This window comes from Theropithecus gelada, chromosome 3 (assembly GCF_003255815.1).
Source record: "Theropithecus gelada isolate Dixy chromosome 3, Tgel_1.0, whole genome shotgun sequence".
Lineage (NCBI taxonomy): Eukaryota > Metazoa > Chordata > Mammalia > Primates > Cercopithecidae > Theropithecus > Theropithecus gelada.
This window is the reverse complement of record NC_037670.1, coordinates 119976497-119990959: the sequence shown is the minus strand read 5'-3', so window position 1 is coordinate 119990959 and position 14463 is coordinate 119976497. Positions and strand designations below refer to the sequence as shown.

The 14463-nt window shown below is 36.1% G+C and overlaps 1 protein-coding gene across 1 annotated transcript in view; it reads right to left on the bottom strand.

Annotated features, from left to right (window-relative positions):
- SEMA3A (semaphorin 3A) overlaps positions 1-14463 on the bottom strand; it is a 525967-nt gene that overhangs the window by 129461 nt on the left and 382043 nt on the right. Inside the window, exon 8 of the mRNA XM_025380281.1 lies at positions 5730-5849. Coding sequence (XP_025236066.1) covers positions 5730-5849 — 120 coding nt within the window. The remainder of the gene's footprint in view (positions 1-5729; positions 5850-14463) is intronic.

The following is a 14463-nucleotide window of genomic DNA, read 5'->3' as shown; positions in this document are numbered from 1 at the left end:
AGCAGATCATTTTAAAATTTAATTTTGAATATAAATGATGGTCTCCTTTATTAAGCATAGTAACTTTTACAAGTCCATCTTCCAACATGATTCCAGTATTGAAAGATTAGGAAAGAAAAACCTAGAAACCACTATGGACTTAACTCTAATCACATTTGGCTCGGGTCCGTAGTGCAAATGAGGGATACGCTGCATCTGATGGAGACACTGAGCAGTTGAGTTGTCAATAAATCTCAACTTTTCTCACTGAGGCTAGTGTGCTACAAAATAAATACAGACTCCAATGTAAGATCTCAGAAAGATGATACACCTACCCCAAAGCACCTCCTCATTATTTTCCCAAGATATCTGAATTTCTCAGCTCCAGTACCAATTCGTAGAAATAAACTTGCTCTTCATTGGACTAAATAGTATAATAAATTGAAAGAAGTAACTCAACTAGATTGGGTTAGATTAGATGAATAAATTAGTCGACAGAGCATTACCTCGTACTTAAATAACGTTTTGGCCTGGGGGACTGTTACTAAGAGGATTGATTCAAAGTTTTCCATCAGAGCACACTCCTATTTCTAGTGGAAGGGAAGAACCAGACAAAACATTTTATTTCTTATATAGATATATTGGTTGTCATTGTGGAAATGACCTTAGAGATAGCCATTAAGCCTCATTGCATTTCTTAATGTCCCTTTAGTTCTATCATAAATCGCAATCATGACATTATGAGAGTATTTATGGAGTTAATACAATTCAGCTCTCATCAGTGCCTACCTTTTCCTTTTTTTCTTTCTTTTTTCTTTTTTTTAGATTTCCTGCCAGTAAGTAGAAAAGACCCATTTGGAATTTGAGAAAACATCCAGAGACGTCTTCGAAAATCTGTACTTCTAAATTCATACTTTGTTTTATTAACAGATGTACATTTGAAGGGGAAATACCATATACTGTAAGCCATTTGGGAATATTCTGCCTGTCAAGGATGACTCACGCTTTTCATTTCAATGGCATGGATGCTGAGAGCTTAAACTCCAGACTCATCTGTACTCTAATTCTAAATCATTTTTTCCATGAACTCTGCAAGCATTTTATGATAAACACACACATGTGTATGACGTATGTGACCTCACCGGGAGTTTTCTGCAGTGTCAAGTGTTATTGGAAGATACCCAAGAACTGATTGACACATATCTTACAGAACTGGAGTTAATTAATAGGTCTACCAATTCCCAAATGTACCACAGGAAAGAGAAAATCTGTTTAAGACAGCAATCAATGACATACTGTGTGTGGTCAGGAGGTATTCATGATACAGCAAAAGTAGATTTTGCAATACGCTATTCAGGAGTGTAAATATAGTCAGGTGGCACATAACATTTTGGTTAATGATGAACGGCATATAGGATGGTAGGCCCCTAGGATTATAGTGGATCTAAAAAATTCTTATTGCGTAGTGACCTCATAGCCATTGGAAAGCCTTGTCTCTGTTTACATATGTTTAGATGCACAAATACTTATTATTATGCTACACATTGCCTACAATATTCAGTCCAGTAACGTACTGTACAGATTTACAGCTTTAGGAGCAATAGGCTCCACCAGATAGCCTAGGTATATAGTAGGCTATCCCATCTAGGTTTGTGTAAGTACACTCTATGATTTTTGCACAACAGTAAAATAGCCTAAGGACATATTTCTCAGATTCTATCTCTGTTGTTAAACAACTCATGATTGTATGCTATTAAAACGCTTGAAGGGTAAAAGAGGTCTATTTTCATAACTAGAGGACAAAACTGAAGGTTATTTTGCAAATGGTTGTATTATTACTTTAAAGGAGCTATTAATTTCCTCCTATAAGATCCAAAGCTATTAAATAATTAAGTAAGCCCTGATTTCCTTCAAAGTGATGTTTTTACTTCTGGGGCATTCAGCCATATAGGATGCTAAGTCTATAATGTCATTTTCTGACAATGGAGTTGCAACATTCTTGAAAACAGAATGTAAGATGATAAGTTGTTTTAAAAGGAAGAGCACTGCAAAGAAAAAACTGAATGTTTAAATGTCCATAAAAGTCTTAATAGAAGCAACAAACGAAATGTCTTTTTTTCTATGATAAAATTATTTGTAATATGTCTAGACAAAATTTTAAAAGGAGATTAGTCTTTCATCATTTTGAGTGGGGCAGGTAATAGCAAAGTACATACACAACTTCTAAACTAGAATTTAGGAGAAAAATGGGTTCTTTATCTGAAAAGTTGTCTTTGAGAAAAGAAGTTGATATATTCAAACTCTGTGAGAGTTTATGAACTCTAAGCCAATAATCCTGGCCTCTGTTTCGATTGCTATTTTATTTCTCACTCTCCCGATCTTTCTCTTACTGTCTTCTCCCAATAGTACAAAGTATACACTGTCTCTTTTTTCAACTTCACAAACAGCATAACAATTTAAATCCAAAGGTAGTGTTTTAAGTATAATATAGATGAATTTAAAGCAGATTCTCTCTTAAGGCAGCTTAAGCATTGAAAATTAAATTTGATGTAGTCTAGACAAGCTATATTGATAATATCTTTTCCAGAATTTCATAGATTGACTGTCTAGACTGCTTCAAATTCCCCAGGTAATTGCATAATCATCTTACTTCTGATCCCCTAAACAGTCTGGAACAGCATTTCACAATCTATAGTTATCATGCAAATCAAAATCACTGAGCTTCTGAAGGAGGACCTCTCTCAAAGCCTGTGAGTTTCAGAGTCTCAGGAAAATACTCGCATTTCAATCTTCCACCTCAGAATGCTTGGACAGGAAGCTTTATATATTGGCTATTTGGGTAGAGGAAATCCTGGTAAATGGCCTGGCTCCAGAACCTGTACCTCTTCATTTCCCCAGCGGCCCACCCATAGGGCAGCAATGAGTAGTTGATGAGTGGAAGAGGAAATAGACTGTTAACTCTATTAAAATCTCAACTTCAAAAATCAACATTTCGGGAAAATGATAAAAATGCAAGGATAACATATGGCGTTTTAATTTAAATGACCATGAACATCATGTAAGCTTCGCATTTAAAAAGGGGAAATTAAGAAAGGTGCAGAATCACCCGGCAGCCATGAGAATCCAGTGCCATAATTTACAATCTCTGATGAAGTGAGAAACATTTAAGAGGCAAAGTGACAACTGCTATTAAGCAAAACAGCAACACGGGTTTTAGGCTGTGATGCAGATTTATATTTTGTATTAAAGGGGTATAGACTTGTATTTTAAAATAGTTATAGTTTCTAATATTAATTGACTTTTTTTTAGCCCTTATTATCCATTAGACAATGTTTAACTTTCACAACTGTATGAGGTACAGACCATTTTCCTTAAAAATTTCTAGCTTAGAAACTTAGATACAGAGGAGGTAAATAATTTGCACCAGATTAAGCAGCTAGTACCAAGCTGAGGTTGAATGCAAGCTCTGCAGTCTGAGGTTAGCAGATATGCTTTTAACAATGGTGGGATTAAAACTCCTTGAGTTTCTACAGGGACAAAAAAAAAAAAAGTCAATGGGTCATACTGTGCTAAGAGCGGTAGAAGGCAGTTAGAGGTGATAAGTTAACCTTGCATTTAAAATATACAGACCCCGAGAATCAAAAGATTGTTTTTAGCTTGTGTTGCATGTGTGAGACAGAGTCTCAGAGAAGTTAAGTAATATTTCCAGTGCTCCACAGCTAGTAAGTTGTAGAGCAAGATCTGAAGACAGATGCGACACCAAAGTCCAGGTCCTTTCTGCTAATTTGTGCTAAAAGTTCGGCATTCCTGCTGGGCTCTGTCACTCACTCCTGCAATCCTAGCACTTGGGGAGGCCGAGGTCGGTGGATTGCCTGAGCTCAGAAATTCGAGACCAGCCTGGGCAACAAGGTGAAACCCTGTCTCTAGTAAAATACAAAAAATTAGCCAGGCATGTCGGCATGCACCTGTAATCCCAGCTACTTGGTACTTGGGAGGCTGAGACAGGAGAATTCCTCGAACCTGGGAGGCAGAGGTTGCAGTGAGCCAAGATCACGCCACTGCACTCCAGCCTGGGCAACAGAGTGAGACTCCATTTCACAAAAAAAAAAAAAAAAAAAGTCAACATTCCTGATTCCATTGCCAATCATGTAGACCATAATTCCTGACGCATGTAAAAAGTGCAATACCATGACTCATGTAAAAAGTGCAATATCATGTGGAGGGGGTTCTCTAGAGCTACCTTCAGAATATGGAAAAGTGAGACAATTGCCTTGCATGCAAGCTTTAGGACAACTGATGTATTACAATAAGAATTGGTTGAGAAGACAGCAAAGAGAGAGTGACTGAATCAGGTGCTAAAACAAATTACATGTACAAAGTCTCCAGTACCATGTGCATAAATTTATCCCTAATTTAATCAATGTAAAACAAGCAACATCAGTAGAATTGCCTGTCCTAAAGTTGCTTTTTACTTAAAACTCTTCAGTCTGTCAGCATAAATACTATACATATGGGCTTATAAAAAAGAGAAGAAGGAAGGATATGGTTGGGGAAATAGGATGAAGAGATACTGGCAACTAGTGAGATCTTGGGAATGTGTCTTCCCTGGTTCATCAAGAAGAAAAAATAATTGTGTTTAGTCTAGAAACTGCATAATATCTAAGGTGAACTCTTTTTTTTTTTATTTTATTTTTTATTATTATACTTTAAGTTGTAGGGTACATGTGCATAACGTGCAGGTTTGTTACATATGTATACTAAGGTGATTTCTTATACAAAGAAGATATAACAGAAACTATTTTGATTTCTAATTCATTTGGGTCAAAAGACATACTTATATCACTTTGGGACACTTTATGAAATTTAGGGAGAGAGTCTAAAGTTTAAGTTATAAAGAAGTGAATACCATGTCAATTTTATTTTATCTTTAGGATATCAGAAATATTTCGAGAATAAGTCCTTTATTTGTTGAGTATTTCTGAGTTCCAGTTTTGAAGAAAATTCTGTCACCAGTGATTTTCTCATCACGTGAACACTTTTGTTCCTCTTAGGATTTCATGCCAAAAATTACAAGAGGGTTTATAATTGAAGTCTATTGATAAGCCAGATTCACCAAACTGCTTTCAACATTAGCAACTTTTTCTTTATCTTGATTTTTACTTAAATGTACATAATGTCCGCACTAAAACATCTTTACAAGGAATAGAGAGATTAAAAAAAAAAAAACATTTTTTCTTTCCCATACTTCCAAAATAATAATCAAAAATATACAATCAAAGCTTAGCCAAGCAAGAATACAAATGTGAATAATGTGAGTCAAACCTGAGACCAGATCATTGTGCAAATGTATGGCATCCTTTCTTAATCCCTAGGTAGAAGAAAACAACTGGTGGCAGACACTTCTGGCTGAGGATGGAAATGGAGGAGAAGGCTGGCAATATACAAATGAAGGAGAAAACACCACACATTCAGCCTGCTGACATCTGCTGCACATGCAAAATGGATTGGACTCTAATCCAGGGTGAAAACAAATGCTTTCTTCCTTCCTTCCTCCTGCTCCCTAGTTTTTGTTGAGTGATGTTCTCATTCTTTTTGCATTCACAGATTAAAATTAATAACAGCATCTGAATTTGAAGTAGGTCCCACTGAATAGTGAACCAGAAGCAAAATGAACTGAAGAAATTAGTAATGAAGCATTTTGAATAGAAAGGGGTCATGGACAAACATAGTTTTTTAAAAGCCAGCTTTACCTCAGGATGATGTCCAATTTCAATGTAGGTGCAAATTGGATGAAAAGCCCCCGTTCCACAGGCGTACAAGTGAGTCTGATTATATGCCTTAAGTACCTTGATGAAATTAGCACATTCTTTCTGTAAGACAAAAGGAAAACCAAAGATTTTCAGCAATCAGCATGACTGAGGTATCCTCTAGGGTGCTAGGCATGCTGGAACAGATTTGTCTTTTGTTTTCTTTTTTTAGCATCCCTTTCACAACATTGTAAGGACTTATTTATTTTTCTATTGTTTTGTTTATATTATAACATGCATTAAAATATAGAGTTTCTTACTCTGGTGAGAACAATTATTTTATGACCTTCCATCAGTCTTTCATTAAAACTATTTTTAATTTATTTATACAAAAGCAGAAAAAAAAATTAGATAATCAATAATCACAAGTGATTTTTCCAGAAATGAGGAGAGCAGGAAATTACTTGATTAACTAATGAATTAACTAAACAAAATGATGGTGAAAATTTACTTGCAAAAATCAGTTTTCAGTTCCATTTTAGGAAAAGAAAACAAAAATATAATATAATATGACCCTCTAATAAACATAAAGTTTAAACATCATTAGTAACCCATTTTGGAAATATCCAAATGAGTATTCACATGGTAAATAATAAAAACTGCATTCAAAATGATTTTGTTAAAGGCTATAGACTTCCTTAACTACCTTTTTTTTTTTCTATAAACATTTGGAATTAAGAACCAAATATATAACTATAAATGCAATTAAGGATCAAGTGTGGACAACAGTACAAGCAAGGCAGGCACACATGACAGGACTGGGTTGTTCCTGGGACTTCTAAGTGTGTCACACTCCCAAAGTCATTCTCTATGACTTGCCAGTTTTCAAGTGAAAGCTCAGAGTGCTTTATGTAGTCAGTTGGAGCTTACAACTGAGGTGGTAAAATTATTTGAGTACATTTCCACATGACATCTGTATTCTATATTTGAGGCTGATTATTTTTATCTTAATTCCATTGCCCCCGTAAAATAAGGATCAGGTAACCAAACTTAAGCAGATTAATTGATATTTAAATTCAGATAATTGCTGTCTATTATCACTTATTTTTCTAGGATGAAACCTGATGATGACCCTAAAATACATTGCCCTAAAAATGAATGTGGCCCATTTAAAGTAAAATGCGAAAGTTTCTAGTTATGACTCCTCCCTCATGCTTTCCTAACATATGCTGAGTACTTTGGGGGTAACTAAAATAAACATAATTTCTTCCACTGTTTTGCTACACAGATCCTCAGTCTTTCTTTTGTCTGGTAAGGCACTACAATGTATAAAATTACTCTCTGAAATAAATTGATCTTGCAAGTTGTTATGAGGAAAAATTTCCTAGCTTAAAAGGTATGTGGCTCTCATCCGTGTTTCACTTTAAATAGGGTACCTCTTAGGTAAAACTATGAAACAGATATAACTTAACTTCCATTACTCTTAGCAACAAGCTCTCCATTCTGTAAGAGTCTCTCCTCCTTCCCCAAGAGAATAGGGCATGAAGGCTTGGGCAGAGGAAAGAGGTTGTGGAAAGGGAAACATCTGATAAACTCATTTACAAACCAGGCATTCATGAGCCTTACCCAAAGGATTTATTTGTGTTCTTAAAAAAATTTCAGTCATTTGCAAAGAAGCCATTTTCAGGAAAATGTTTACTTTGAAACACGTAGGTGGCCACATACTCTGCTTTTATATAAAGATAATCATCTCTGATTGTGGGCTCAATATTATAGTATTCCAGATTAGAAATAACCAGTTCCAGCACCATATGCTGAAACTAAGAAATTGGCTGTGTACACATTGGTAAGCAAACAGATATTCTAATAAATAATAGTGGCAGACCCAGATGGATGTCTTTTTCATTCTAGAAAAAAACAGGATTTCAGTTTGCATGCCATGCCTTTATAGATATGCATGCAATTTTTTCCACAAACCCCAATTTTTTAGTCTTATCAGTATCACCTAACTGCCTCCTTAGAAATACGACAGTGGAACTTACTTCTCCATAATAAATAAGGAAGAACATATTTTACCAGTAAGAATACTTGTGAACAAAACAAAGGCTCATGTCACCTCTGCAACTGTTATGAATCATAATATCACAGAATTTGTGGGCTCTTTATCTCTTATAGATTGAATAACTGATTAGCAATTTATAGTGACTACATCTGTCCTTCGAAGGAAACTAGCAGATTGTAATTAATGACTGAAAAACTCTCAGGGTTCTTGCTAACTATGAAATTGGGCTCCACTGAATATCATAATTTTAATTTGTTCTCTATTAACTACTAAAGAGGAACCACTATAACATGACAACAATTCCCCTACAGAGTTGTTGGAACAAAATCAATCACAGGACCATAGCTGTGAAACCTGGCAAAGGGTTCTACCGAGAGTGCTGATAATGGGATTCTATCTTTTTACTAAGCAACTAGACCCACCCTATTGGCCTAAGGCCTGGAATGATCCCCTTCATTTCCCCACTGAGCTCTCCCAGTTGGCAGCAGGTTGTATTGTTACCATGCCCTGGGGGCAAGCTCAATATTATTTTGAAAGTGGAGGTTGATGCAAATATAATGGAGAGAAATTTCTTGGGCTTAGAGGATATAAAGATGCTTGAAATAAAACAAAGGAATGGAAGGAAATACTTTCAAATTTGGTTAAAAATAGCTGAGAGAAGACCCATCAAGAACAATGGAGGAGGAAAGTGTATTAAAAGAACTGGACAGAGAAGAAGCAAAAACTTGACAGAGACATTGTTAGTAAGGATTTGTTCTTAATAGAAAACCTACATAAAAGAGTATCAATCCTGTCATTCATTTGCCTTCATTCTCTAGCTTGTTGCTGCCAAGGTTTTCGAGTGTTCCAAAACAGGATATTCATTTTATTTGGAAGCAGCTTGGACATTCCTCTAAAAAAGAAGGAAGCGTGGCAGAAAAAGGAAACACACTTCACACATTTCTGCTCTAGGGAGACAGAAGAAGAGTGTTTCTGACCTTTTCTTGAACCATGACGATTCTTAAAACTCAGAATGTAATGTACTTTTTGGCCTTAAACTACTGCACTGCTTTGCTCAGAACTGGAGGATTTACAATGTAATAAAGAGAGTGGAATCAGTTCAAAATGAATTCATTTTTCAAACCTTGATCCTTTTTGGAATTTAAGTTGATGAACACAGACAAGTTTAGCAACAAGTTGACTTCCCAAGAGTCAGGCAACCATACTGACCTCTTATTTTACTGAAATGTTCTCCAGAGCAACAGTGTTATAGATTGTTAGCTAGAAATAAAAGTAAGGCCAGTTATAAACCAGTAAAATCCAAGGTCACACCTGAGGAGTAACGATTCATCACCCTTAGTGACAAACCACTTACACTTATGTTTTTAAGGGTCTCTGGTCTTTCCAGATCAAAGGAATGAGGAATTATGCATAAAGATATTACCTGGAGTAATAAATTTAGAAGAAAATGTCTACCCCTAGAAAAAGATACAGGAGCCAAAAGCACAGTGATTCAAAAACAAACATTGCAGATATGAAGCAGTGATTAGACTGTGTTACACAGACTTTTCCTGGACGGTTACAAAAATAAAGTCCATCCATCTGTCAAAACAACTGCTCCATGCATGAAAATTAAAACAGAACTGAGGTGTTTTTAACTAACTTCCGATAATTATACTTTCTACAAAAGAATATGATTTACCTCCAATTCCAATTACCTCCTTGCATGTTCTTAAATTCTGGATGGAGCAGTTAAATTTTACTCTAAGTAAGCGAAGAGAAAAGGAGAGAAGACTTGTGAACGTGAACAATCTCTATTCAAATATATTCAGTTCATGATTAAATCAAACAACTTGTTCTGGCTCAACTACGAATCAGTCCAAAATGAATGGGTAGCATATAACATTGACTCAGGTCAATGAGAATTCATGTAAAAAGAAAAAAAAATGCTTCTATCCCATCGATAGTTTATGTAGAAATATTTTGGTGCATAATCTAGCAGCTGGGAAAGCAAAGGAAATCTTTTCCTATCATGATGGGTGGATACATTTATGCCTGAAAACCCATTAATAAGCTTAATTCCTGAAGTTAATCTGTTGACTTTCTTTTTCTCTGGTCAATTTATTTGGCAAGCTAGCTGAATACTGGAATCTTCGTGCCAAAGCAGTAATCCGTGAGATTGTTCCTGTCACTCACTTTATCCCTTCCTCTATTTAAGCTTTTCCGCACTTATCTGGCAATAATGTTTAGTCTTTTTTTTTTTTCTTTTAACCTTGTGCTATTACAGCTGTAATCCGATCATCCATAATTGTGTCTTTCTAATAGTTTACTATTCACTAAAGGATGTTAGAAATCTCTTCTCCAAAGAGGCTTATCTAATAAAACTAAAATATAAACCATGTTATAATTATGATATTAGCCTTCTAATGTTGGAATTTGTGACTTGGAATTTTTTAACATTCACTTTTTAAAGTGATGAATAGGCAGTTCTGTCCATTTTGGGAGGCATTTTTACCATCAGTATTTAGAATATGCCATAATAAAATGAATTGAACTTTCCATATCAATGCTTTTATATTTTTTAGAGATTTAAAATAATATTGATATAACTAACACAACAAAGTTAGCAATGTTACATAGCCAGTAATTTTGGTATGTAAGCATATTCATATTAATTGAACTATATCACCATTAAACCTATGATAACTGAAAAACAACTTTTAAAATGGCTTGAATTATATGATTAAACTAAATGAAGACTCTCTGTATAAGGCTCACAAATTATTTTACTTAAATGTTCATTGCAGTTAAGTGCCCAATTTGACTGCTCTTTTCCCTCTAGATTGACTATTTGTTTTGAAGTTCTAGAAATATTGTTCAAGATTCTATAAACATTTTTCTTTCAAATTACTTGAAACCTTCAAACATGTTCAAAATGATTATCCACATAGGCACTATAGACTATGCTATTAGCAAAAGCTGATCGCTGTGATTTTCTTTTATTTAAAGGAGTTCAAAAAATTCACTTTGAAATTCTGTGTGGACCATAGAAGCTTATGATACCGATTTTTAGGCTTACGTTTTCTTTTATATTATACTGTCACTCGGATTCATCATGATGTGTGCCATTCATTTGCATGATTTGACTGTGGTCCATTATATGTACCTAGCATAACCTTTCTTCATCTTATATTGCAATAAATGCAGACAATTGCAAATATTCTGGGAAATCTACATAAATATGTTTCCTACCAAACCAGGAAAATGATGAAGTACTCACAATCCTCATCCTTATTTCAAAAATGATATTCAGTGGTTTCCAATTTTATGCAAGGGGCTGAATATTTAGTGTTCATGCCTTAATGTAACCAAGTCATTTGTTTACATCAAGTAAGGAGAGTTACAATCTAAAGGAATTTATTGTGGACAAAATTATTTGGCATATTTAATTCTAACATACATGCCTTGACCATAACAGAAATCATTACACATAAAAGAGAGATGAACTGCATCTTTAATTGCACGTGAGATGTAGCTTTAGGGAAAAACAGAAAAACTGAGCCCATATTTTAGAAGAATGCTTGATTTCATTCACATCTACCTCCTTTCTACCCCTTGTCTTGCCTAATATCAAACATTAATTTTTGTTGGAGTCCTTGAAGTCCAAAATACTAAAGTCTGTTTTTGTTTTGTTTTGTTTTGTTTTTTGAGACAGAGTCTGGCTCTGTCGCCCAGGCTGGAGTGCAGTGGCCGGATCTCAGCTCACTGCAAGCTCCGCCTCCCGGGTTTACGCCATTCTCCTGCCTCAGCCTCCCTAGTAGCTAGGATTACAGGCGCCCTGCAACTCGCCCGGCTAGTTTTTTGTATTTTTATTAGCGACGGGGTTTCACTGTGTTATCCAGGATGGTCTCAATCTCCTGACCTCGTGATCCGCCCGTCTCGGCCTCCCAAAGTGCTGGGATTACAGGCTTGAGCCACCGCGCCTGGCCCTAAAGTCTGTTTTATAGTTATAATAATTGGAGACTCTAATCAAGTTTAGTGTTTGTTACATACACACTGATGTATGATTTATTTAAATGCAAGTGCCTATGGCATATTTCACACGTATACTCTTGTCCTTTTCTTCCTTTTTTCATGACCAAAAATTTAGTTGATTTAAAAGGAGATTAAAAAGTAGAACATTCAGAAAGAAAGAACTTTTACAATATAAAAAGGTTTGAAAAGAAGTCAAGTGCCCACAGGGTAAATGAACTATCAAACCAGAGTTGTGAGATTGTCTTATAGGCTGAACTCCATTTTCTCAAAATTTATACCTTGAAACTCTAATCTCTACCATCTGGGAATATGACTCTATTTGGGGATAGGGTCATTAAGGAGGTGACTAAGTCAAAATGAGGCCCTTAGCGTAGACCCTAATCCAACCTGGCTGGTGTCTTTATAAGAAGAAGAAACTTGGACACATAAGGAGACATCGGGGGCATGAGTGCACAGAGGAAGGGCCATGTGAATAGGCAGCAAGACAGTCATCTGCAAGCCAAGGAGAGGAGGCTCAGAGGAACTCAACCCTGCTTACACCTTGAACTTGGACTTCTAGCCTCCAGAACTGGAACATAAATTTCTGTTGTTTTAGCCAACCAGTCTGTGCCACTTTATTATGCTAGCCCTAATGGAGTAATACAAACATTAAAAAGAAAGTGGGTAATTGGAGGCAATCTGCTGCTTAGTCAAAAGTTACTTAAATTTACCATTGCTTAAAATATTTTGACCGTCAGAACATACGTGGTATCATAATTTTGTCACCCATAAGCCAACTTTGGATCTTCTGCTTTGTACAGAATTAGATATTAAAGAGGATGTTTTACAAATTTCATTTTTTTCTGGCATAATTTTATTATTTCTTCAAATATCATCCATATATCATAATCTTCCCAAATATGCACATATATGTGGATATTTGTATGTAAACCGTATGTATATATCAACTTGTAGAAATAATTTATGCATGCATTTAAATTTCAGGAATTAGGAATTGTTAAATGTATATTTATTGATATGTAATGAAGATGTTACTTATTCAAGGATATTTGCATTTGAAAAGGTATTCTCAAAAACTTTAAGAAAAAACATGTAGGGCAAAACGAACAATTTCATAACGGTGAAACAGAAATGGGGGTAATTACTTGTATCAGTCTTACACCTTAGAGCAGGGATTCCCAAACCCCAGGTAGACTGGTACCAGTCAGTGGCCTGTTAAGAACAGGCTGCACAGCAGGAGGTGAGCAGTAGGCCAGCCAGCACAACTGCCTGAGCTCCGCCTTCTGTCTGATCCGCTGTTGCATTAGATTCTCATAGGAGGTTGAACACTTTTATGAACTGTGCATACAAGGGATCTAGGTTGAGGTCTCCTTGTGAGAATCTAATCGATATCTGACGATCTGTGGTGGAACAGTTTCATCCCAAAACCATCCCCTTTTTTGCCCATGGAAAAATTGTCTTCCACGAAACCAGTTCCTGGTGCCAAAAAGATTGGGGAACCACTGCTTTAAAGTCAGTTAGACATGGGTTAAAATTACTCAGGCATTTTCCATTTGCTATGTGACTGTAACAAAGTTACTTAGAATCTCTGAGCCTGAGTGCCCTCAACTGAAAATGAGATTAATGATACATTCATGTAAATTACTTAGCATGATGACTAGCACTTATTAATTGATAGGTAACTGGTTATCCGATTTTTTTGTTTTGTTTTGTTTTTTGAGATGGAGTTTCGCTCTTGTTGCCCAGGCTGGAGTGCAATGGTGCGATCTTGGCTCACCGCAACCTCCATCTACCGAGTTCAAGCGATTCTCCTGCCTCAGCCTCCTGAGTAGCTGGGAATACACACATGTGCCACCACCCTGACTAATTATATATTTTTAGTAGAGACAGGGTTTCTCCATGTTGGTCAGGCTGGTCTTGAACTCCTGACCTCACGTGATCCACCCGCCTCGGCCTCCCAAAGTGCTGGGATTACAGGCGTGAGCCACCGTGCCCGGCCCCAATTCTTAAAATAATTAAACTTCACTATTGTTTGGATATTTCTCTGACTGCTTAACTCTCACACTCTTCTACATATTATGCCATTTCACAAATTATGAGGAGCTCCATTATGAATAGTTCATTCTTTGTAAGGATGCAGTTAACAGAGTTTAAGCCCATACTTGGTGCTAAACAGAGATAGATTTTTAAAAATTGGTTTTGAGTATTACTTTATGCCCATTTCAGCTACCAAGGGCAATTGCATTTTCCTCAATAGAATTTATATGAAATCCTAGTCCTCTGGCAGTGAAGACTTACAAATTATAATCACTGTTGTTATCAAAGCAGTAAAAATGCCATGATTCATTGTCTCAATACAACAGCAAATACAGCATGCGTTAGTCAATAGCTGTGGCAGAATTGTACTGTGCCAACTGAAATAAGCTAGAAAAATATTTCCTCAAATTCCCTTTCCTGCAGGTTGGTTTAGGCTGGCTATCAATGAAATCCACATGAGGTTTGGGAGGTATAAATTAAGCTGCAACCATTACACTCCCTAGCTTGTTCTGATCTGCTGGCCACACTAGGGCCTCCAGGTCTTCTGGCCTCCACCAAATCTCATTTGTTAGTTTCTACCAGAATGAGTCCTGATATTTGTATAGCTCCATGACAAAAGACATC